The 23,633-nt window shown below is 37.6% G+C and overlaps 1 protein-coding gene across 7 annotated transcripts in view; it reads left to right on the forward strand.

Moving 5' to 3' along the window:
* TCF12 (transcription factor 12) overlaps positions 1 to 23,633 on the forward strand; it is a 164,453-nt gene that overhangs the window by 94,534 nt on the left and 46,286 nt on the right. For all 7 annotated transcript variants that reach the window (XM_065688651.1, XM_065688648.1, XM_065688650.1 and 4 more), the window contains 3 exons: positions 944 to 1,008; positions 17,267 to 17,402; positions 20,416 to 20,468. In XM_065688651.1, coding sequence (XP_065544723.1) covers positions 944 to 1,008; positions 17,267 to 17,402; positions 20,416 to 20,468 — 254 coding nt within the window. The remainder of the gene's footprint in view (positions 1 to 943; positions 1,009 to 17,266; positions 17,403 to 20,415; positions 20,469 to 23,633) is intronic.

Raw genomic sequence — 23,633 nt, forward strand, 5'->3', positions numbered from 1 at the left:
CACATACTTGACTGTCTGATTCTTAACATTGTTCAAGAGACTTCTACTCAGGATTGTTTTAAAAAGAAATGTTGATTGACAAACTTTGGAGCCTTACTGGAGAACTTCACATTGAGTTTTAGTACACAAACATGCAGTTCGGTGGCATAAGCAGCAATAAATCATGAAGTACTTTTTCTGGACTTGACAAGTATGTTGCTAATGTCTTGTGACCTCAGATCGCAACATCAGAGGGCAGTCACTCTGTACAAGGCACTATATTTAGTATATGCTACCTACAGGCAAATATTGCACATATGGCAGAAGAGTCCAGTCTGTTTTGCCATCTTGACCAGTTTTATTGCTTGTATTTTATACCTGACTGGAATGTATATGAAATGAAAGGATTTTTAAGGATTTAAGGGGTAAGTGGCAATGGCTGAATGATTCATCCATGGCTTAAGTTTGGTGTGGGTTTTCTTGTTCTGAATTGAAATTTTTGTTCACTTTTCATGTCATTTTGTTGGTTTTATTTTGCTGCTTATTTGGCGATGTATATTCATTGCCTAAGATGATACCAGCCATGCATTAGTTCCATGTAGGAAGGAGAAATGTCTAAAAGTGTCTCTGTCTTTTCTCATTGTTAACAGAAATGAAGCTGGACCTTTGCCCTTTTTATTTAAGCATACTGATGGGGATATTTTATAACAACAAAAACTGGCAGTAGTTCTTTTTGCTGATCAGTTATGTAAGAAATGGAGTTAGGCAAGTATGTCATCTATCATAGTAGTGGTCTTGGCGTGTGTTAAAAACATGTATAAAAGCTGGCTTGTATTCATGCAATTTATTTTTTGTAAATTTACTATGATGCTCACAGATTTTCTGAGTTGCCTGTGTAAGGACAACTGATGCAGCTCTCTAGCAGGTTTTTAGAAGAACCTAATCAAATGCCTGTCTTTTACAGGAAAAACCTCCGACAGAGGTCCATTTCCACTGTATGGAAGAGATACGGGGTTACCAGGCTGTCAGGTAAGTATAGTGATGACTGAAAGCAAATGGAATAACCTGAACTAGAATTTAGTTTAAGCTACTTGAATGTGTCAGGCTACCAAACATAATAAACAAGAATTTATTCCACAACCTGCAGAATAAAGTTTCTGGCCTCTGTGTGGTCAAATTACCTTGCACTTAAATACATCTGCTTAGAGGAGACACTTTTGCTGTGTATGAGTGGAACTGGTTCTGTAGCTCATGAGCATGAATTCTAATGGTTTTAGTAAAAGGGAGATTGTTACTGGTCTGAACATATGGAGCAATGTGCTCCAGGTGTATCACATCTCTCCTACAGATGATTGTGAAATGAGTTTTCTTACCCTTTGCAGTTATTTGTTCCCCTCTCCAAGTCTGCAGACAGAATTGCAGGCCAGTATTGACTGCACATCACAATTAGTCCATGATACTCGTGATACTTTCCACATTTAGTTTGTCAAAATATTCCAGTAATTGCCAAATATAGTTCATAAGTTAACTGTTATTCCTGTGGACATCATGGGTATTTTTTAAAGAAGACAGTGTTACTAGGCTTTCAGTTTTTAGCAGTTGGGTTATCCAGTGTAATATTGTTTTATTTTGTAATTTAGATGATGTGGTTTTTAATTAAAGAAACTTTCATCTTACGTCGTTAAATTTTCATGTTAGAGTGAAGATCTCTTCCATGTTATTTTTAATGAGCCACACTAAGAGTACTCTGATCATTGTTTAAAAGTCTGTTCGAATGTACAGGAAGCTTGAATGCTTAATGAACTTTTGATTGCATTCTGTACTTGTGGACAAAGATTTAAATAAGTGATAACTGTATTTTTAATTATAATCAATTAATTTGTTGTGTTTGTTTTCTCAAAGAGGGATCTCTTTTAATTTTACTGTAAGTAGATAATTTGCTTTGAACTGATATTTTCAGGAACATCTTTCTCCTTGAGGATGAAACTTAGCATATGAGTTTGACATCTTGGTTTTGAATCTTTTCACTGGTAGTTTGGGAAGTGTGACTGGGCAGCCCCATGTGGCAATGAAGGCCAAGCATTGCTTCCCCTGTTAAAAAAAGGATCATTCTCACAGCTTTTACTACTTCTGTGCAACACAGATGTGAGGAACAAAGACCCATTTGTAACTGTATTGGTGAGCTTTCAGTAACATTCTCACAGAAAGCAGGATAACTCTTTTAAGTTCAAGTTATAGGCTTCACATTATTGCCAGTCTAGACAGTAAAACGTTGTATTAATGTTATTATTATTATTATTGTTCAAATAGCTCTGTGTGTAGTATATTTAAATATCATAACTTAAACTTGACATTAGTTTGGAAGCAAATTAATTTCTACATTTCTGTTTCATTAAGTTAATGTTCTGTATTGGAAAATGAGTTTTTGCTAACTTCGCATAAAATTCTATTTCACTGTGCAGTAATGAGGGTAATTTCTGTTCTTTGGCTTCTCACTGAGGAGAATGCTTTTATAACTTCTAATTGTTTCTATCTAGTACCATTTAATATTAATCTTTTACATGTAGCTCTCTAAAAGCCAACATCTTACACATATTTGTTTCTATTAACATCGCTTCTAATTCTGTTTATTCCTTTGATATGCTTCCTGCTTATTCCTCACCCACAGTTTCTAATATATTGTCAGTATATGGGAAAAATGTTATTTAGGTAAATCTGTTTTGTTTTTTATAGCCCAGGGTAATAGAAAATGATCATAGAATTAACTTGCAATTAAATTCTAATACAGTTTAAATTTCTGTGATAAGTTACAGTTTGTACCTTAATTTGACAGTATCTGTTAAATCTGACAGAGCTTGAAATCATTTGCTAACTTGAAATGTGGTGGGGTTTCTGAATTTTGGGTTTTTTAATGTTTTTTTCATAAATCCATAGCAGTGCCTGAAATACAGCTCAATGTAGCTACTATGTTTGAAAGCTATCTTAGAGAAGAAGGTAGAAAGCGATCCTGAGAGATCATTTTGACAATCCAAATGAAGAATCAGCTGCATTGTCCCTCATGGATGCTCATGTAGTCAGTTCTTAAAAAACCTCTAGAGATGGAGACTGCATGGCCACACTGGGTTTTGTTTTCCTTTAAACATACTTACTCCTGAAAAGTTTCCCTGATGCCTTATCTAAATATCTTTGTAATTAAGGCATCTAACTCTTGTCTTGCAGGCAGTGGATGTGGAGAAGAATCTGTGCTCTTTTAAGTCTGTAGAGGCTGGAAATCCCCTAGATGATTAAGATGATATGCAGTCTTTAGAAAAGATAAGACTTAAACAGAGTTAATTTTTACATTGATGTGTATAATGAGGTATATATTTAGTAGCAGGTATGTATCAGGGTCTATCTCAGATTGAAGTATTGGTAGAAAAACTTAAGGTTTGCTCTGCATGTTCTCCAGTAGGTTCACAACCCTAGAGAATTCCAGTGTTTCAAACTAGGTAAAGTACATCATCTAAGGCCTTACCATTATGGCAAAAACAAATTTCCTGGATCTTTCTGACAATACTGTTGTTTTCTTCTGCCATATGGTATTTATCATTTTTCATTAAAAAAAGATCCACTCTTTGATACTTGTCTGATTGGTCATGGTCTAAAATTTTCCAGTGCCTTCTTATGGTAATGCTGGCCAGCTTGTCATTCCTGAGCCTGTATTTTTCAGTTTACAGGTTCCATATGCAAAAATGTATTTACTTTCTAACATATTGCTTCTACCTTCTCTAAATTAGTCAATGCAACTTTGAATTCCAGGCTTGCACTGCATTTGTAGATCCTTCTGGGTTGCTTTGTGAATTTAGTAAATGTGGTCTTCGTTTTTCATCCAAGTCACTAATTAAGAGGTGGAATGATGCCCAAAACAGACGCCTGCAAATTCTCAGTTAATACATTCACCCAGTGTTGATCATGAACTCTTAGCTACTGGTTTTTAAATAGCTGTGCTCTGTATTCAGCAGTAGTTTTAGTTGTCCTTGGTTCCTTAGTTCACCTGTGAAATGTGAAAGTAGTAAAAGCCTTATTAAAACACCTATTATGCTGTCTGAGAAGGAAGTGAATAGGCTTTAGAGAGTTTACTCCAGCTGAATCTATACAAATCCTTTGTTACCTTCTGGCATTTTCAGTCTTATTTTTTCCAGTATATTCTTCCAAATGAAATTTTAATTGTTGAGGATTAGCAAGCCGCTGTGTTTGTTCCTACCTGTGAAACAAACCAACTAATCCCATTCTTTCTTGGTCTCTGCACTCTCTCAGAGCCATGAGTTTTCAGACAGTGGCTAAGGTTTCTGAAATTGTAACAGTGGCAAGAGCCAGTTTTCTGAGTATCTTATATGTAGGGTACAGCTGAATTGAAAATACCTAACTTCTCCAAATGCTTTCTAACCTGTTCTTCTCTTACCAAAGTTCTTTCCATATGTCACTGGTGTAAATGGTGTTAATAACCTGGTGTGGATGTGTGCTGAGACTTCAGAAACTGCATGCATGACTCCCATTTCCAGTATCATCAAAAGGGCACCCAGCTGTCACTGAACATTGCTTTGACAGGTCTGAGCTTGAAGAAAGCCAGGAATCTGCACTATTTTCAAAGTGAAATTGAGATAAATGTGCAGTACATGTGTAGCTGTTAGACTAATTCTTCTAATTGTTTCTGTGGGTCGTCACAGAAGCTAACTTTATCCCCATGAGCCTGTAAGTGCCCTGGCTAATTGGTGGAGAGAGGGGGGGGATGGTCCTTTGGCCTAACAGTGCCTGTTCTCATCTGCCTGGCAAAGTCTGTCTCTCCCCACTAGCATCACTAGGCTGAAAATAGTAAATTATTTGTGACTGTCCCCCTAATGTTCCATTTTAATTCTAAACAATCATGCATGAAAAATAGGCATTATGGATTTCTTGTCATGTTGAGATAACACAATAACCCTCCCTTCATATAATAATTTCAGGTCCACATACTATCCCATGTGCAAGAAAGGAGATAAAAATCAACTACTAAATGTAGTGGATGTTAAGCAAGAACTAAAAAGACATTAATCAGGTTTTGTTTAGTGTAACGTTTTTATAAAGAGACAAATAGTAATTTACTTTATTTTTCATTTGAATCTGTACAGTATATGATGATGGGATGCTTAAATGGTGTAAAAACACTTAGAAAAAAAGCTTAATTGGTCTGCAGATGAATGCTGGAAGGAGCTATGGATTATATTTACTAAATGCACTTCATTTAGTCTGTGTAAAATTGCATATAAAATACTGCGCAGAATATACTACTGTATAGTACATGATCTTTACATATGCTACTATATATTTCATGCAGTATGAAATATACCGTACTACATAGAGTGTGTATGAAGAATTGATGGGACACTGTGTGTACTCTATATTTTATTTAGTAGTGGCACTTGGGTTTTAACTCATTGCTTTTAACTCATTTAACTCATTACTCTAGAAGTTTTGTACATATTGGTAATAAATAAGGCTACTTCAGAATCTCTAGTTTCAGATGAAGAAGAAAAATCCAATAGAAAGAGCTGGCCCATCAATGTTTCCGATAAATACTGCTCCAGTTTTCCCTTCAATAGCCATCAACTCTGCTATTGCTGTGAAGCTCATGTGAGGTGACTCATTTAGCAGCAGATTATTGCATCACTGCAACATGATGCAAGGCACATCAGGCATTATTAAGTGAGCCTGAATTGTGCAGTATGACAGTAACATTTTATGCACATTAGCACCATACTTAGTGTTCCTTATTGGAATATACTTCAAGTAAGCATATTGAGATACGATTTCAGACCACTTTTCAGGATTTACCAGTTTCTTCTTTATCAGGAAAGAAAAAGTACGCTTCACTGGAGTATTAAGATAAATGTGGCATTTGTACATCTTCAGAGCATGTTTTGTGTTTCATTACTTTCAATGTATGCTGTAACTTAGGTAGGTACCTTGGAGAAGAAATTAGCTGACTTCACACTGATTGCTAAAGTATGTTGGAACAAACTCATCAGTCTTCCAGCTTTGCTGTGATTCAACTTGGAAACATTCTCATCTGGAGGTCAGTTAGAGAAAGCTAGATTTGTATATGCCTGACTTGTGCTGAAATATATTACAGAATTTAATACTGTATAGTTATTAAGCAACTGGAACTCATATTGCTGGCTTTTGAGCAAAAATTTGTGACCTCTGTTTATTGACTAAAGAACAACTTTCTTCACAATTTAATGTGGAATTTGAAAGGTTTGCATCTTGTTGTTTGCAAATTTAGCAATCTATTAAAGAATAAATTTGCAAGCATGAAAACCCGTGTCTATTAGCTCTTACATCCTCTGCAGACTAAAAAGCTTGTTTTATTTTTGTGCAAAAGAATTTTAAGTCGCTCTTTAACAAACACACTATAAGAACTCTGAAATAAACGCCAAAAATGCCTTTAGCACCAATTTCTTGGGCAATTTAACAGATGATCACTTTGGCAAAAGAAATGTTTGCAAGTGTATGTTGCTTTGCCTTTGCATAGTCAGTAATTTGCCTCTTTCAAATTTAAAAAGACTTTAAAACAGTTTGAGCAGAATGCAAATCTAAAGAACAGTCCTGCCTTGCTGGAGAAAATGGTATCTCTGAGCACGCTGTCCATAACAGCTACCTCACAGGTTAGAGAAGTGTGATAAGAACAGAACTCCAGAAATTTGAGTTGTCTAGAGGGAATGTACAAGCTCTTTTTTTTTTCCAACTTTTTTGTGTGAGGTGGTGAGGAATAATGCAAGCAAGAGTGAACAAAGTATCTGTCCTGGGATGTAGACACCAGCTTGCTGCATAGACAAAAAAATTAATGAAATAGCACCATCTTAAATGTATTTTAAAAACATTCCTCAACCATAGAGTTGTAAGGTGTGTGCATGGTATTATGGGGAAGAGAACCGACTTAATTTTTTTAGTAAAGCGTGAGGTGACGTTAAACAGCTGGAAGAACAAGCATGCAGACAAAAAAGTGAATGTTAGGAGGTAAGAGTGTATAAAAAGGTATGTGGGAAACAGAAATGAGTTTTACTGACAAAAATAGAAAAGCAAAGAACAGTATGAAAAATGTAACCTGAAATATGTGTTTTGTAAGAACCGAAAACTCGGAAGTGGCGAGAGTGAGAGAAATGAGTGACTGTGAATAGAGTAGTGTTTTAGTGGTGTCTGACAGCTGACATGTTACCTGAAATGGGCAAGTCAGAAAAGAAAACAGGTATTTGTAGCGCATGGCATTTTAAAACATGATTATTTTTTAAAGCTTCCAAACAAGTCTTTCTTGATCTGCAGGTATGGCTCCCCAAAAGCAGCACGGTGGCATGGCATGTCTCTGCAGTCCCCCTAGGATGCTTTGCTGAGTTTTTAGCTATTCATTACTTTAATGCAAGGGCCATTGTACTAGACCACTACTAACATGCTTTGGTGTAGCATTATATGTCAACAATAGTGAGCACTAGATGTCTTGCTGGAAGATGAAAGAAGTAGCAGGCAGCTGTGAGGAACAAATACATCAGGTGTTTCTTGTAGGGCCAGCAGTTTCTTGGGTGTACCTGATGTATGCTGAAGTCTGCACACATTTGGAGTTCTGCAGTCTTCATTTCTTCCTGTAGGAATTCGGTTCATATCCTGAAACTTTTATTACTTGTCTCTGAGACTTCTATCCCTGCTTGGCTTCCTCGAGAGAAATAATTAGACAGTTACTCTGTGTTGAGATGTGCCATCTGCTCCGATGATACTGCAGTGTTACTGAAAAGATTTTTAAGAGGGGGGCAATTAATGAAAGAGTTTAAATTGAGAGAAAAATGTAAATAGCTTGTCTCGGGAATAATTGGATGGAAAGAGGCAAATTTAGACCACACCTAGGTGACACACAGTAGAGGATCCAGTACTGTGGCAAAAGGGATGCTAGAGTGGGGATAAAACCCAACCAAGCAAACCCAAACCAAACAAAAAACCCCAAACAAACCCCCCCACCCCCCCCAATCAAACAAGCAACTGCAACACCCCTCATATGTTCCCCATAGTAAGGAAAAGCTCTGCACACTTTAAATGCGCTAATTATAAAAAAGCATAGGTGCTATTGATGGCAACAGTTTTGTAGTTAAAAAAAGATTTAGATGATGCTTTAGGTGGGTCTTTCCAGTGAGGCAGAAAAATACATGGTATTCTGGACATTTCTTATCTGTGAGGCCTTTAGAGAAGACTACAGTCAGTGGCACCAGTTGCTTTTCTTCCTTCCTCACAGAGTTTTAGAAACAGTATGGAGAACATCCAGGAAATACCGAGTTATGGAAACAGAAAAAATAAGGCTTGTACATGTGTGTGGGTTTTAATACCAGTATAACTTTAAAGCTGACAAACTGATTTTATTTTGTAAATGTTCTCTGTTTAATCTGCTCTTCTTTGACATCTTTGATATCAGGTGTCTCCCCAAAGCAGATTTTTACAGCTGAGCTATCAATCTCTAAGAAATGTGTCTTCTGAAGGAAAGGCTGTGACACAATGTTAACTGAAGCAGTGACTCTGGATTCTGCCAGCTGATACCGTCTTAAAAGGCTGGAATAGGGAGGGGGATATATAGTTTAAGGGCAGATGGAATGTCCACACTTGAGTTTATTTTGCTTCATTTTACTCCTCAAGTAAAATCAAGCTATATTAACTTTCTCTTGATTATGATTTATTAGAAGTGAATTACTTATTGTGCTACTGGGAGAATAATCTCCTGTCTCTCAGCAAATAAGGAGCCTGCAGAACCTTTTCAGAAAGTAAAACAGGACTGGGCACAGGCGAGATGTCTTCTTCCAGAGCTGGAGGTGACCACCTGAAGTTAATCAGGGAAGACATCCCCCTGGAATGGAGTGGGTAGCAGGTGTTAGGAATTAGTTGTACTTGGGGGAGGGATGCTATTTATAAAAGGGAGCAGTTCTGCAAGGAATCATTCTGGATGTCTTAAGCAGACAAACTGTTACTTGTCTTTGCCCTTCACTTTCTCACACTCTTTAGGGTTGGCAAATTTTCTTGCCTCCTTTTAATGTTTGATTGTGTTTAAGGTAATGAATATCCTGTAAATCAATATATATATAGTATCTTGCATATTCCTGCATAAGGCAGGAAAAAGCATGTTATAACATGGAGTGCAGATACAATTTGTTCAGCCAGTTACTGTTTGTCTGCAGCTAATCTTACTGCCTCAGAGCTGGGTGCTTCCCAATTAAAAATTTATGGTACTATTTCAGAATGGAGAAAAGATTATCTCAGTTCTCCCAGCCAAACCTGTCAGTCTGAATGAGCTGGATTGCCCTTTGGGTTTTCTTGACATTTATTCTTTTTGTCTATGACTATTCTAGTATGCTGAGCTCCCATTTACCTTCCGTTCTTCACAGAGGGATAAAGTCCCTTCCCAAACTTTGCATCTGCACAGGTGACTGCTCTTAAGATGAATACAAGGCCTTGAGTGGAATTGGGAAAGGGGAAGTAAGTGTGTTGTAAGCAACCTATTGCTTACTATTTGCTGTCTAGCATGGGCTAGGAGAGACTGCAGCTTGAGCCAATAGTCAGTGCTTGGAAAGAAGCACAAGACAGATTTGGCATTTTGATTCCTTTTCCATGGAACTAAGTCATCCAACTTGCACCGGTTTCAGTTGTGTTGTGGCATGCTTTTCAAGATGATAGTGCTCCTGATAGCACAGATTTCTAAAGAGCAGGGAGAGAAGGGTGACATTTTTTTAAGGAGAGGGGATTGTACCCCAAGATGCTCACTGGGCTTGTCTCTTTATCAGCACCCTAGTACTGGGCATAGCTTTCACTTGATCATATGTGAAAACATATGGGCCCTCCGTGTTAAGCCCTAACAATTATCTGGTTGTTATGTTAATGTTAGTTTTTGAACCCTCATGATGTTATGCATTTTCCGACTTCATGATTTGAGCTAGTGAGGTTTTTTCTGTTGTGTGGGAGAGGAGGTGCACAGGTTCCATGCTGTGTACATGAAGCATTCTACTAACGGTCTGAAATCTTTTGAAATCATTTTGCTGAAGATGTGGAGGGAGAAACAGATGTAAGGATAGTTTGGGCTTTATCGTCTGGCTTCTGTAAATAAGAAAAAAATCTTCTACTAGAATGTTGACTTCTCATGCTCGTGTCTGGTAATCAGAGAGAAACACAGGAAGGCTGGTACAGAAAAATTAAAAAGTAGATGAATAACCCCTCAGCTGCTTCTCTTCTGACATTTTGCAGTTCTCCACAAACCTTCTGCTTTTGTATAATCACAGTGAGGAAGCTGTTCAAATTACTGTTTTCATAATGCAGCAAAAAGATTCAAAGGCAAAGGGAGGGGAGCCTGACCTGTAATCACAATGCTTAGTAATGCCTTCCTAGAATTCAGTCAGCAGCGCAAAAATACCTTGCCCGGGGGGATGAGCAAAGACAAGCTGAGCCAGCATAACCTCGGGGATTGGACACCAACATCAGCAGGGTGCCGCTTTGAGAAGCGTAAAACAGAATTTGTACTCCTGCCAATATGCGGTAGCAGAGCAGGGAGGCCACTACTGCAAAAGAGAAGGAAGGGCCTCATTCTAGTATCTGTATTAATCAGGTGCTTTAAAGCCATCTAGATACAGAAGGACTACAAAATGTTTCCTTGCTTTTGTGTTTAGTCTTTACTCCGCTCACTGCTAAAAAACCTATATGGAATTCTGAATAAACTTCTTCCTTCTGTCCTCTGTCCCTGTGCTTAGTTTCAGTATATTTACACATAAGCAGAATTTTGCCTAGTACCGGATTCTGCTTAGGTAAACACATTAAATAAGCACCTCATGGTGATCCGGAAAAGCTTTGGTGTAAAAAGAGAATATATTGATACCTTGATATTTTTGAGTGTTAGCATTAATTGAGAAGACAGTAAAACTAAACGTCTGTTATTTTGTTTATGATGTTGCATCACTTCAGTATTTAGTACCCTAGGTAGCAGGTTTTTACTCCAGTGAGCTAGATTAGCCTGATTACACTGGCAGGATGCAGTTGATGGATGACTGTCATTATCTTCTCAAACCTGCATGATACTTTAGGTATAGGAGATGATAATTAAATTTTCAAGAGACTACATTGAGATTATAAGATCTGAGTATTTTTTTTCAGATGAGGAATATGTTTGCAATTATCAGCATGTTGTTAGAGGATCCTCTCCTGAGATGTTTTATTAGCAACTGCTGATTTCCTTTAAATTGATCAAGAAAAAATGCTCAAGTTATCATATAACACTTTAGATGTTGTTGGTTTTTAATTCTGATATTTTCCTCTTCCTGAAACAGACCAAAAATGTATCCGATCAGATCTATTGGTAATGGCTCGAAGATGTACAGGTTAGCACAATGTATTTAATGAAACCTTGTTTGAGACAAAACACTAGAGAGGATCATAATTAATGCCTCATTTTCTGCCAGTTGCTATTGATTACTCATTCAGGGTCCCTTTGTTCTCAAAATGGTAACACTGTATTTCACATTACTATTTGATGATATTCTCAGGATGAGATTCTTTAACAACATGCTGATAATTGCAAACATATCTCTAGAATTTAAATTTAAAATGAATTTACATCATATGTCAGTGTTTTTCCAAATTCAGCTCCTATTTTGGAGTGCATATTCATCACAGTTTCCAAAGACTGGAGACTTGAGTTAAGTGAAATTCAACACTTTGTATCTTAGTTATATTTTTGGCTTAAACTGCATGATGTGGAGCTGAGGTGAATGGTCTTTTTTTCAGCTCAAACCTCTGTACTTTAAGTATCTCACAGAACAATTATTTGTTAACGTTTTGTTTTTGTGAGAGGTTTTCTTGTGGAATCACAGTAACCACACACAACTTGGGGGATTTTGCAAGTTTAGGAGTTTGACTTCTCAGTTTTGTTACATTCTTCAGTTATATTAGATGACATGAGCTAGATTGTTACGTTAATCTAGCTCATGCAAATTGTCAGGTTTATCCGTAAGGCAAGATGTGAAATAAAGATACATTACATGCATGCTTTATGTCATCCAAATGGCTCACTTGAATAAAAGGACATGCATCTGAAACTTTTGCTCTTCTCAGTGCAGAGGCTCAAGTTTACTGTAAGGCAAGGAATGCACTTACAATCTGCTCTGTAACATTCTGAGAAATAGAAATGCAAAGCGAGTTAGTCTACGCCTATGTGATGGAATAATGGAGGGATTTGATTGAAGTGTTGTGTTACTTTGCCTTTACAAAATAATGGACCTAAGCTCCCAGTTTTTAACTAGACACTTCAGTACTCTTTTTTTTTTTTTTTTAAACTTTGGACAGTTTCCCTGCTTTGGGAAATAGGGCCAGCCTGGCTGCTCGGCCTCAGAGCATAAACGCTCTGAAAAGAAAGCTATTGCAAAAAACCTAGGGAAAATAAAATCTGAGTACTTTATTGGAGGGGAGGGACAAGGTCTAAGTTTGCAGTCGCTAAGGTGCAGCCCTCATTTCACTGCCAAAGCAGCCTGCCTTATTATGCCAGCACAATGGGCCTGTCATAATCAGTTGCATATAATGGGCAGTGCTTTTATTCTCAACCATATTATTCTTTTGATAGAAAATAATGAATAATGTAAAGGCACATGGTTGTATTTGGATGAAAATATTGCATAGGTTGGCTATGAACGTGAACGAGATTTAGACCAAGAAGCACATGGCTAACTGCCCATAACAAATACATTGTTTTGAAAAGTAAAAGCTTATATATGATAGTGCAGTGTATGGAGTGTGTTAGTTAAAAAATGTTTGTGTATTTTGCAGGATAGCTTGGTTTTCCTATCTACATACAGCCTCAGTGCTGGAGAGATGCAAGGAATATTACATAAGGACATCTGCAGGCCTTTACATGTTCTTATTTCTTTTTTTATATCAAAGTAACAAAAAAAAATCAAAGAAGTGTTTACCAACATATTAGAATCCTGCTGGCTGGTGTCCTAGAAGTTCACTCAAGGCAGAGCAGTATTTTGGCATCAAGTAGTATCTTTTGGATTCTAAAGATTCATAGAGTTGGGCTGGGGAAAAGACAACATCCAAAGTAGTCAAATGCTTTTTTTTTTCCCTTTTATGCTCGAATTCCTTGAAAGAATCAATTTCAAAAACATCCTAAAATATGTCGAGTAAGGAGCTTTTTTTATCTCAGGCATACATACCATTTTCATATAAGCATATGGTTGATTAGCTTGTTAGTTTGAATGGAAGCTAACTTTGCGTGCACGTTAAGTGCAGCTGCAGTACAATGTCACTTGTTTTCTGCAACAAAGGTGCATAAATACACACACCCCATATGTAGATGTGATTCTTTTTCCCCGCGCCTCACCCTTGCGATGTTTGAACAGATGATTCCCCTGCATTTTATTTTTATGAGAATACGTCTTAGGAAAAGGACACCTATAAAGCATTTGTCTCGATAGTGGCCCTTGTAAAAGCCTTTTTTTTTCTTTTGGGTCATGTTGTGCCATTTCCCCTGAGGCTGTCAAAACTGGTTTTTGGTTTTGCTGAAAGGGATAGATTTGAGAAGTAAAGCAGTCGTGTTTACCTCTTTCTCTCTTCTCTTTGGCATCAGGCTTGTTGTGTTCCTCAGTGATGGTAATAAAAGCCTTTTTTATTTTGTTTCCCTTTTTTTTTTCAGATTGGCTATTGAACACATATTCTTTAGGGAAAATACTGCTTTAAATAAATTCTTGTTTATCTCGAGGCTGAAAATACACTTTATAGAATCCAAAGAGGCATATTTTAAGGGTTATGCCTTTTTATTTATAATGGTAATGCACACAGGACTCAGTAGTGTTCAGGAGAATAACCAGTCATTGATTATTCTTTAGTAATTGGATCCGTGCTTGGCAGATGAGGTTCGGAGTGAGCATGAACATTCTCTGTGGAGAATGCTGCAAACTATGTGTGTAAGTGATCTGCCTCTGTGCAGGGACCTCGGGCACTTAGTCAGGAGAAGCTTGGTGCTGATAATACAAAGCTTTTTTGCTATCCTCAGTGGTATTTTTGTATTCCTTTCTTTATCAGATGCCCTTAGGAAAGGATCAGTCCTGATCAATATTGCTTCTCAATTGGTTCAAACAGGCAGAAAAATCAATGAGCTGAACTAATGACATCTATTTGTATTTTCTTTTGGAAGACTGAGGAACAATTATAAAATTTTAAACAGATGCTGCATTTGATTGTGGGATGGTGGAAGAGGGTTGTGGGTTTGGTGTGTTACCCTCCCCTCCTTTTTTGATAAAGAATTCTTACCCAAACACAGTATGCGTCAGGAAACTTCTTTAGAGCGTGACATAGCTTGAGATTTACTGCGTATGTGTTATATTACTTACACACTGACTTCATGTTGTTGTAGCCATGCTGCTTTGAAATTCAGGGTCTGATAAAAACATCAACAACTGCAGTGCTTAGAACAAAAGCAAGAGTGGCAAATGTCATGAGGTAAAGGTTGGAGGTTAAGTCTGGAAAAGGTATAGACACATGCCTTTTGGAGTGGCTTGGTAGAAGTGAGTTTGGGTTGTTCTGGACCATTTTTTTTTGTCATCTCCCTCCCCTTCTTTCCCTGCTACCACCCAGTGAATAGAGGAGTTGAGGGTTCTTAGCTCCTCCATTCTTTTTTTGGAGGTGTCTGTATGGATCCCATTGCATTTCCAAAATCCCTGCCAATGATCAGGAGATGCTGGGGGAAGCAGGGAGGTTTGTCTTTAATGTGAGTGGGACATAGTTTTTAATTGTGTTTGACAGCTGCTCTGAGCAAGCAGGGCTGAACTAGATGACCTCCAGAGGTCCCTGCCAGCCTCAGTGGTTCTGGGATGCTGTGAGTGGGACCTTGCTTCAGCTACTTGAAATGACAACTATCACAGTACTTCTTCCCCTTCCCCATGGGCTATGTAAAGTAGTTTTGCTTCAGACCTAGGTATTCTTGGGCTGAAGGTCAAGTCTTAAGCTAAGTGCTGAACTGGTTTCATTTCTTTCTTTGGGAGGTGTTTTGGAGGAACAATGCCTTTGCTTTTCACAAAATGTTGCCCAGGTTTCCTGCACAGTGTTCACCACTAATAATTGTTTAGAATAGTATCTTTGCTAAATTCAGACTCGTACTGTGTAAGCCAGATATTCTGATAATCAGGTTTTCTGCAAAACAATAAACTCTTAACTGTTTGTCAGAGACAAAAATAGCGAATCTTGAAACAGTCTGCAAGCAGATTCCACCTCCACACACCCCATATTTTCTGTGTACTTCGTGTAAAGATCACTTCATTCCTTATAAGGGTATTTCTTTTCAGTACGAGTTTTATGTTAACAATTCTGATTTAAAGACTGTTTTATTGTAAGAATGAAGAAATGGAATTGAGGGGAAACTGTATGCCCTTACCAGTTTTAGTCATTGTTAACTTTGTTCTTCAAACTGTGTGATAGATTTGTAAGAAATAGTTAACACTTCTGAGCCCTCCTTTAGTTTGTAATGGGGTGACTCACATCCCAGTCTTTTGAATTAAAATACAAGATTTTCATGCTCAAATTAGTCATCAGAGAAGTACAAGATAGAAATTTCAGTAGTGGTATGATGCAAAGCCACTTATCTGGAAAAATGCACTTGAGGTTATTGCTTATTTTTTTTATGTGGTCTGTAATTTTATATGAACTCAGGATTTTCTGCTAATCCCAGTGCATTGCAAATGAGAAGGAATTTAGTACCTTGCTGAAAGCCATGTGAGTTAGCCTCACCTTTCACCAGTCATCACACTACAAGAATCGGCTTGAATGATATAATGTGATCCAAAAAGTACATTTGTTTATGAATGAGGGTATCCAGGCCTTAGAAGGAAAGGTGAGGAGAGCCAAGAGCAATGGCCTCTGCGTCTATTCCTGTGGGCTGCTGTACCCCTAGAAGGCAGCAGTGCTAGAGCAGTTCCTGCCGTGAGCTTGGGACCTGCAGGGACACATGGACTTTGTTATTGAGAGTTGCTTGAGGGGAGGAGGAAACTTGGCTTGGGAGTGGTGGGGCTGAAGGAGAAACTTTAGCTAGTGGCACCTCTGGTTTGTTTTGGTATAAAAGTTAAACCAGTCAGTGGTTTGTGTCTTAGCATCACCTGACAATTGCATGATAAGAGTGTGGCTGTTGTCCTGCCAGCTGACAGGGAAGACTGTATGTACTACATAATGACCAAGTATGAAGAAATCAAATCACTTGTTTCTGAAGGCCACCATGGAACCTCAATTTTGCAGGTTATTAAAGTTAATAATCGGATTTTGCAGATATTAAAAGCAAAGTGTCTTTAGCTATGTGTACCACAGACTGAATGTTGCTGAATGAGGAAAGCTGCATGCAACAGCCAGGAGGGGAGTGGTGGGGAATGCACTTTCACTCCTTGGGAGCATTGTTTTCTGTACAGCGTTCTGTGGGTTTCCCTCCAAGTTTGGGGATTTTCAGACTCAAGGAAGGCTAAACATAATATCAACCATGGTAAAACTATGTTCTCATAAATCACTAACATTCATTTCAGTTTCACAGAAGAAATACGAATAACATGAGGCCAAACAGTATAAAATGCACTTGTTAAGTATTCAGAATGATTTTGTATTTACTGCATGAAAAGGGAACACAAAGGGTAGGGTTCAACTACATTAGTGGCTTGAAGTTTTTAAAATGTCATCATTTTTTATGGTCTGTGCATTAATCTTATCTCATTGGTCTGTGGGGGGTTTTTGGGTGTTGCTTCGTTTTGTTTTGGTTTTTTTACAATTATTCCGTGTTTTTATGAATGTAATACAAGTCTGGATTTCTGAGTATGTGCTAAAGCCTGATGTCACACTATAAACTCTTAGCAGTTTTTATCAATTATGTTTATATTGTGTAATAGAAGAGGTGTTACTGGCAAACTAAACAACGTATTATGATACTTGTTTAGAATTTAAGTATGAACTGTTTCTTTTGGCTTATTTAAACTGCAGTGGTTCCGGTTTCATGGAGGCCCGCAGCCAAACTTGCTCTGCATTTCTGAATTATGCTTTAATGTAGAGTCTCTGAATGCTAATTTCAAAAAGTAGACTTTTTCTGTTTTGAACTACAAGACCCTCACTGAAAGCCCAGTAAATTTCTATAAATGCTGAGAGCAGTATGTGTGGTTAATAGTTTGTCAGCCTGCTATAATAACAGCTGAGTTATTATAGAGCTTAATTTTACTTATCTCTGTATATTTTGCAGTCTAGTCTGCTTCGGTCAGATATGGGGCTTGGAAGTCCAGGTCAGCTGTCATCCTCGGGAAAACCTGGAGCACCCTACTATCCATTTTCCGGCACAAATCAGCGCCGAAGACCACTTCATGACTCACCAGCTCTTGGTGAGTAATATAGACAGTTTTTAAACTACTTTTCCTGATGCATTTCTGCAGACCTTATTGTTTTCTTTGACAGCTCATTTTATATACTAGAGATTGCTCTGTACTGAGCAATTCAAATTACAGCAAACTGCTATATAAGAGATAAACTGGAATTATTAACATTTTCTTTGATATGCTAGTTTGGATTCAACACTGGTCAGTATTGCTTATAAAACAAACAAGAAACTCCCAATAAACCCCTTAATTGCAAAAGCAATAATGACAGATGGATAGGAGCTGATGACCAGCTGAGTGCCCTTAACCCATGCCATCATTAACTCCTGGAAATGCCTGACCTTGAGGTCATTACCATTATTTAGTAGGGGAAAGGCACAAAGGGGAAACAATTATCCTTTTATATGCTAAAAGTAACTTTATTCAGGGCAATATATAGTTCATTGTAATTGGTTCAACATGCCTTTAAAGTTCTTACCAATAGGAAACTAATCGTTCATCCTAAAATCAAACTACCTTGCAAAATAGTACAGGCAGGAACTCATCCTGTGACAGTATTAATGTTTTATTCTGGAGATACTTGGAGATTAAGCGACTTTTGTACTCGGTCATAGTTAGTTGTAATGTTTCATAGCTGTAAAGACTTCGCATTGAATTAGGGAATCAAGAAGGAACCAGCTGTTCTATCATTTCTGCTATGAGTATCATGAATAATTGGGTGTGCAAGTTTTAAAACATTCTTTTTTGTGTAAGAAGGAGTGTAACCTGATATTCTATTTTAAAAGCTACTATATTTCAATGTTAGCATGTTATGTCATTAGGATTAGTCAAGTTGTATGTTTGGGTTTTTAATGCTCCCAGTTCTGTATAGCACTTCTATTCCATAATAAAATCTTGTTTCTTGAAACCACATAACTTAAACTGTATTTTCTCAAAATAAGGTTTCATCAAATGCAAATTGTTTCTTAAAGTAATTTTAGTATTAACTAGAACTGCGGACTCCTTGGGCATTAAAAAAGCTTTGAACATACTTGACATTTGTTTTCTTAAAACTTTTAATTATGAATATATTACTTTGGAACTTTACCTATATATATGTGTGTGTGTGTGTGTATTTTAAAATACCTTTTTTGTGTAACTTTTTAGCCTGTTGTCAAGACAACCACCATTTAATCTGGGGTTGTCTGTCTTCACAGATATTTTTGTAAGTATTCGTGTTCCTCAGAACATGAGAATCAAAGGCAGCAGTTCTTCAGATCTGTTTCAGAAAAGGAACAGTCTGAGGAAAGTGAAGTGAAGTGAAATTGTTTGGTGCTTGGAAGGGTGTTTGAACCTTAATAGAAGAGTTGGGTCGTGGGATAATGATGATCATATTTTAGTCCCCATTGAATTAGTTTTAGTGAGAAACTATGGTAATAGTAACCTGCTATGGTTTCAAGTAGTGGGAGGCTATTTGAGTGTTTGGGTGCTGGCTGGACATTGATGGCAGCATGTGCAGAAAGGTTATGGTATGAATCATAGAGTAGTTAGGGAGCAATCACTGAGGGAGAGTCCTACATCAGATTGTCTGATTCCTGTTACTTACTTCATTATGTGATTAAGTTAGTTTCTTGTGCAAACTAACTAGAGTTCAGTAAGTTGCAAATAATACTACATATAACAAGATGAAGCTAAGCATGGTGCTTGCAGAGTAGTACTATTTATTTCTTTTTTGTCCTTGAAAGAGAAGCGGGGGTCGGGGGTATAAACCTGTTCAAATGATAGCAGCATGATACCAAGATTCATGGGTGAATCTGGAGGACTGTAAACCTGGGACATGGCAGCTGCTGGTTACAAATGTTATTCCAGATATGCAGGGAAGTGGAAGTACACTTGTATCTCAGATCTTGTTTCCGGTGGCTTGAGAAAGTATGTCTGAATTTTCATCTTTTTTTAAGGACTAGTTAAATGTTACTAGTTAGAAGTCCAACAATATGGCCATTTTATCCCCAGGAAGGAGTTGCCTGACCAGGATTTTAACAAACTATCTTTAAACTTGCTACAGAAGTTCATAGAACCCAACCAGTGGTTCCTTCTAGGTGACACTTTTGAGTGCAGTGTAAATATCTCTTCCAGAAGTCCTTTTATTTTCATTTCAAACAAGCCCTGTGGGGAACGATCAGTGTAAAGATACCCAGCAGATATTCTCACCTTATCTCACCTTTATCTTGTCATATCTTATAACAACGTTGTGATTGAATGTTCTGAATGAAAATAGAAAAATAGAATTTTGTATTTTAATTGAAGACTCAATGGGTCAACTGTAGAGCTGGTAATCTTGCCAGATACCAGTCTTCAGACCATCAGTTAACTTCTAATTTGCATGAACAGTGTTCAAATGTAATTTTATTAGCAGCTGATTAAACTGGTTCAGAGTCTTAATTTAGGTAGTGAAATTGCTAGGTACTTTTGTGATGCTATAATAATTGCTGGTAGAAGGAAGGAGGTATCATGCTTTACTATGACATGCAAATTTGAGTTGTATTGCTTTACTACTTAAGAAAAATGATTAGGTCATTGGATTTGCTGTTTATTTACAACCTTGCTATAGTTTAAAAAGGATGGAAAATTATATTAGTATTCTTAGAGTATAAATTGTACTTCAACATGTCAAAATCTTTTTTGATAGTTCTGTCTTTGAAGTACAAAAAGGGAGAGCATTTCTCTCACTAATCAGTCCATATCTTACTGTTTCTTAGCAAGTGTGAAAGGGTTATCAGTGTGCCCTTCAGAGTTAGTGTTCTTATTGAAAGTAATTGTTTAGCAAAATATTTAGCAGAAGCTTTATTTTAGAGAAGAACATTGGTATGTTACATTCTTGTATTGGTGTGAAAGATTTCACTGGCACAGACTAAAAATGCATCATCACACTGGAAAGAAAGAAATCTAGCATGGAACGAAAAAACTGTCTCACATAGCTATTTGTTCTTTTTAATCTGTAACGGAGATATTTGATGAAACATTGTTTTTCTGTGTACAGATCCTCTCCAGACAAAGAAAGTAAGAAAGGTGCCCCCTGGTTTGCCTTCTTCTGTAAGTACTGCATGTTTTTACTGATAGTAAACAAATCGTGCTCAAATTGTGCTCTCTTCACTTGACATCCTCACAAATTACTTAACTTCAACATTAGGAAGGATATCTGCTGGACATAAACAGCTAGGCTAGGTGATTGGGAGTGGTTCCAGAGGACCAAATACACATTTGATGTGGAATTTTTAGATTTCATAGCAGTGATTTGTAGCTTGCTCATATGCTCCTACCCACTTGTCCCTGTCATTTGAATTCCTCTCTTGGGAAGAGAGCTGGGCCAGGAGCTGTCAAAGAAGATCTCCTGTACAGGTCTTTTGATGTTTAATTAGTCATTATGTTGCTGAACAGGAGGACAGACAGAGATTAATAGCTGAGAATCTTAGAAATTTACATTTGTAATAATCCCAGTGGAGCTGAAGACATTAAGATTCGGAGGACATGTACAGCTCAGCTTGCCTCAGTAGGACTGAGGTTATTAATATGCATAAATCACCGAGTCAGATGTTCATTGTGAAGCCCTGGTGGATTTTAAAGCCTTCATTAAGCCTTTCCTAACTTCAGCCTAGCATCAGGAAAGCTTTCAAGCAACTAGTTTGTTGATCCCTCTTTGCTTGAAAATTTATCCTTCGAGAATAAAGGGCTTTGATGAAAAAGGTTGGAAGGGTTTTGGTGAAAAATCATTAATGGCTGTGATAATCTAATGCTATAGGGGTGTTTTGTGGTATTAAATATGCTTTATTCTTAAAAGGGAGAAAATTGTTTATAAATGAATCTGCATTTAAAAATCCACGTGAAGTGAAAAATCCCCAGTGAAGTGAAGGACGGAATTGTGTTTTCCCCTGCTCAGAACAAACAGGAGGGGAGGGGGAAGCTCCTGCCTTGCGGGGTACATCTCTTTGTTGTGTAAATGGCTGTTGGGCTTTTATTTGGCAGTACTTAACACATGGGCGCAGGTGCACTTGGCTGAGTCATAACTCAAAGCCGGATAGGCTGAATGGAACATACTGCACGGGCAGCAGAGATACAGCGGAGCGGAATGCTCTGAGCTTTTCATTTTGTATTGAGCCTCAAGTACGGATGGTGTCTTCTAGCCCTTGCATCTTCCCTGTTTTCTCCTCCCTCTTTCCCTTCTCCCTCCCCCTGCTCACTGTGATACATACAGAAAGAAGGATCTGAAATCCTATTTTAACCGTACTTCCAGATGGAGCTGAGATAGTCTAGATAGCCTGGGGCAGCTGTGCTCTGAACCTGCAGCCTACCTGGAAGCCAGGATTGCAGCTGCAGGCACTCTTAAAAGCTTTTGCTTGCATAAGCACTTGGGCCCCACTAGAGGCTGAATAGCTGCTTGATAAACAAAATGAACACAATGCCTCAAATCATTATTCCCGAGGCCAGGAATATTCTTCTTCTTCCTTCCCCCCCCCCCCCCCCCGCTTTTTTTTTTCCTTTTTTTTTTTCCTTTCCCCTTCAGCAGCAGCTAAAAATAGTTTGGCAATTTACATTTTAACAGTTGTGTGTTATGTAGGGTGGCTTTGCAGTCTAGCAGATGATTTCTGCTAGGTTAACAAAAATATATTTAAGATGTCAGAGAAGCTAAAATACAGAGCAGTGCAGTTTTCATGTAATTTATTACCATAATTCCGGGCGAGTAATAAAGCTTGCGTTACATGTTTAATAGCGTCAGCCAGGTAGAGAGATTGTTTTAGCAAATGAAACATTTCTCTCATTTCTCTTCCCAGACTTTAATTTTAAGAAACGGTATTTTAAAAATGGCTTTCATTTAATTCTTCCGTGGGAGGAGTGGAGACAACAAAATGCTGCTAAATTTTATTTGTGTTAACATTGTACCGATCTGCGCAATAAAGTGCAGTTACTGTGAATAAACAGTGATTGCGATGCTGCAGTTTTGAAGTACTGTTTCTGTGTATTCCCATGCTGTCAGGGCTGAATAGAGCCTTGAAGCAAAAATGCCGTATTAAAAAAAAAGTGATACAAGGTATGATGTGTTTTGGAAGATGACACAAAACCTAAATTTCACTGACAGATAAATATGGAAGTATTGCCTCTATTTTAAATATACCTTGGTGAGAAGTCTTGAATGTGTTGTGGGAGAGATAAAAATCTGTTTATCTAGTAGGCAGTGCAGATAAGTTTAATTATAATACGAAAAGTTACAAGAAAAGTGATACTTCTGTTCTACAAATCTGTATTTAATTTTTTCAGTTTCTAAAAGATTTTCTGCAATGTTGTCATGTTAGTATAGGGCTGCCATGTCAGCAGATACTCAACAGGAATTTAATTTCCCAGATAACTATAATTTAATAAAAGTCTTTTAAGGAAAAACAATTTAAAAACCCCTTCCTGTAGTTTTTGTCTTTGTCTCTTGCACTTGTGTGGTATTTTCTGAAATTACTTGCTTTGAGGTTTACCTTTCTTCCTGTGTTTTTTATCGGGGTCTAAAGTAAAAACAGTTACAGAGAAAAGTGCTAACAAATTGTTTAGTTACGTTCTGGAGTGCAACTGAATCTGAACTTGTCCTTTTACTGCAGAAATCAGATGCACTGGGCAGATGCATTTTTAAGTTTTCCTGTTGTAAGTTTCTAAGTGGTGAGTCATTGCCCAAAACATTCTGAATGTTGACACGCGAGCATTTGTACAACTACTAAATTTAAAGCCTTTTGGGGAGGATAGAAACTAAAACAATCAGTGGTTTATTTTTTCTCACTGTTAGCTCAAGCCAGGCTTGAGTGAGCAGAAAAATTATGATGTGCCATTTATATTCTAGCAGGGGGGAATACTGTTTGGTGAGTTATATTATCCGCGGAGATTCAGGACCGTTGTATTTCTGATTTGTTTTCTGATTGTGGGAGGTACCTTAACTAAGCCAGGAAACTTAATAATATCATATGACTTGAAACCAGTTGTAACTAATCCATGGGGCTGGATTAGGAAGAGCAGGGTACCAGGGTTTTCAAAGAACTGTTCAGTCCGCAGAGGGAGGAGAAAGACAAGTAAGGCTCACTTGGAAATGCACAGGGAGATTGCCATCTAATTATGTACGGGCTAGGAGCAGAAACATACTATTTACATGTGTAGTCAGAAAATAATTCAAACTAATGTTTTTTTTATTAGCACCATAATGTGTAGCTATTGTTAAGTCATAATTCT

Source organism: Lathamus discolor, chromosome 8 (genome assembly GCF_037157495.1).
Source record: "Lathamus discolor isolate bLatDis1 chromosome 8, bLatDis1.hap1, whole genome shotgun sequence".
Lineage (NCBI taxonomy): Eukaryota > Metazoa > Chordata > Aves > Psittaciformes > Psittacidae > Lathamus > Lathamus discolor.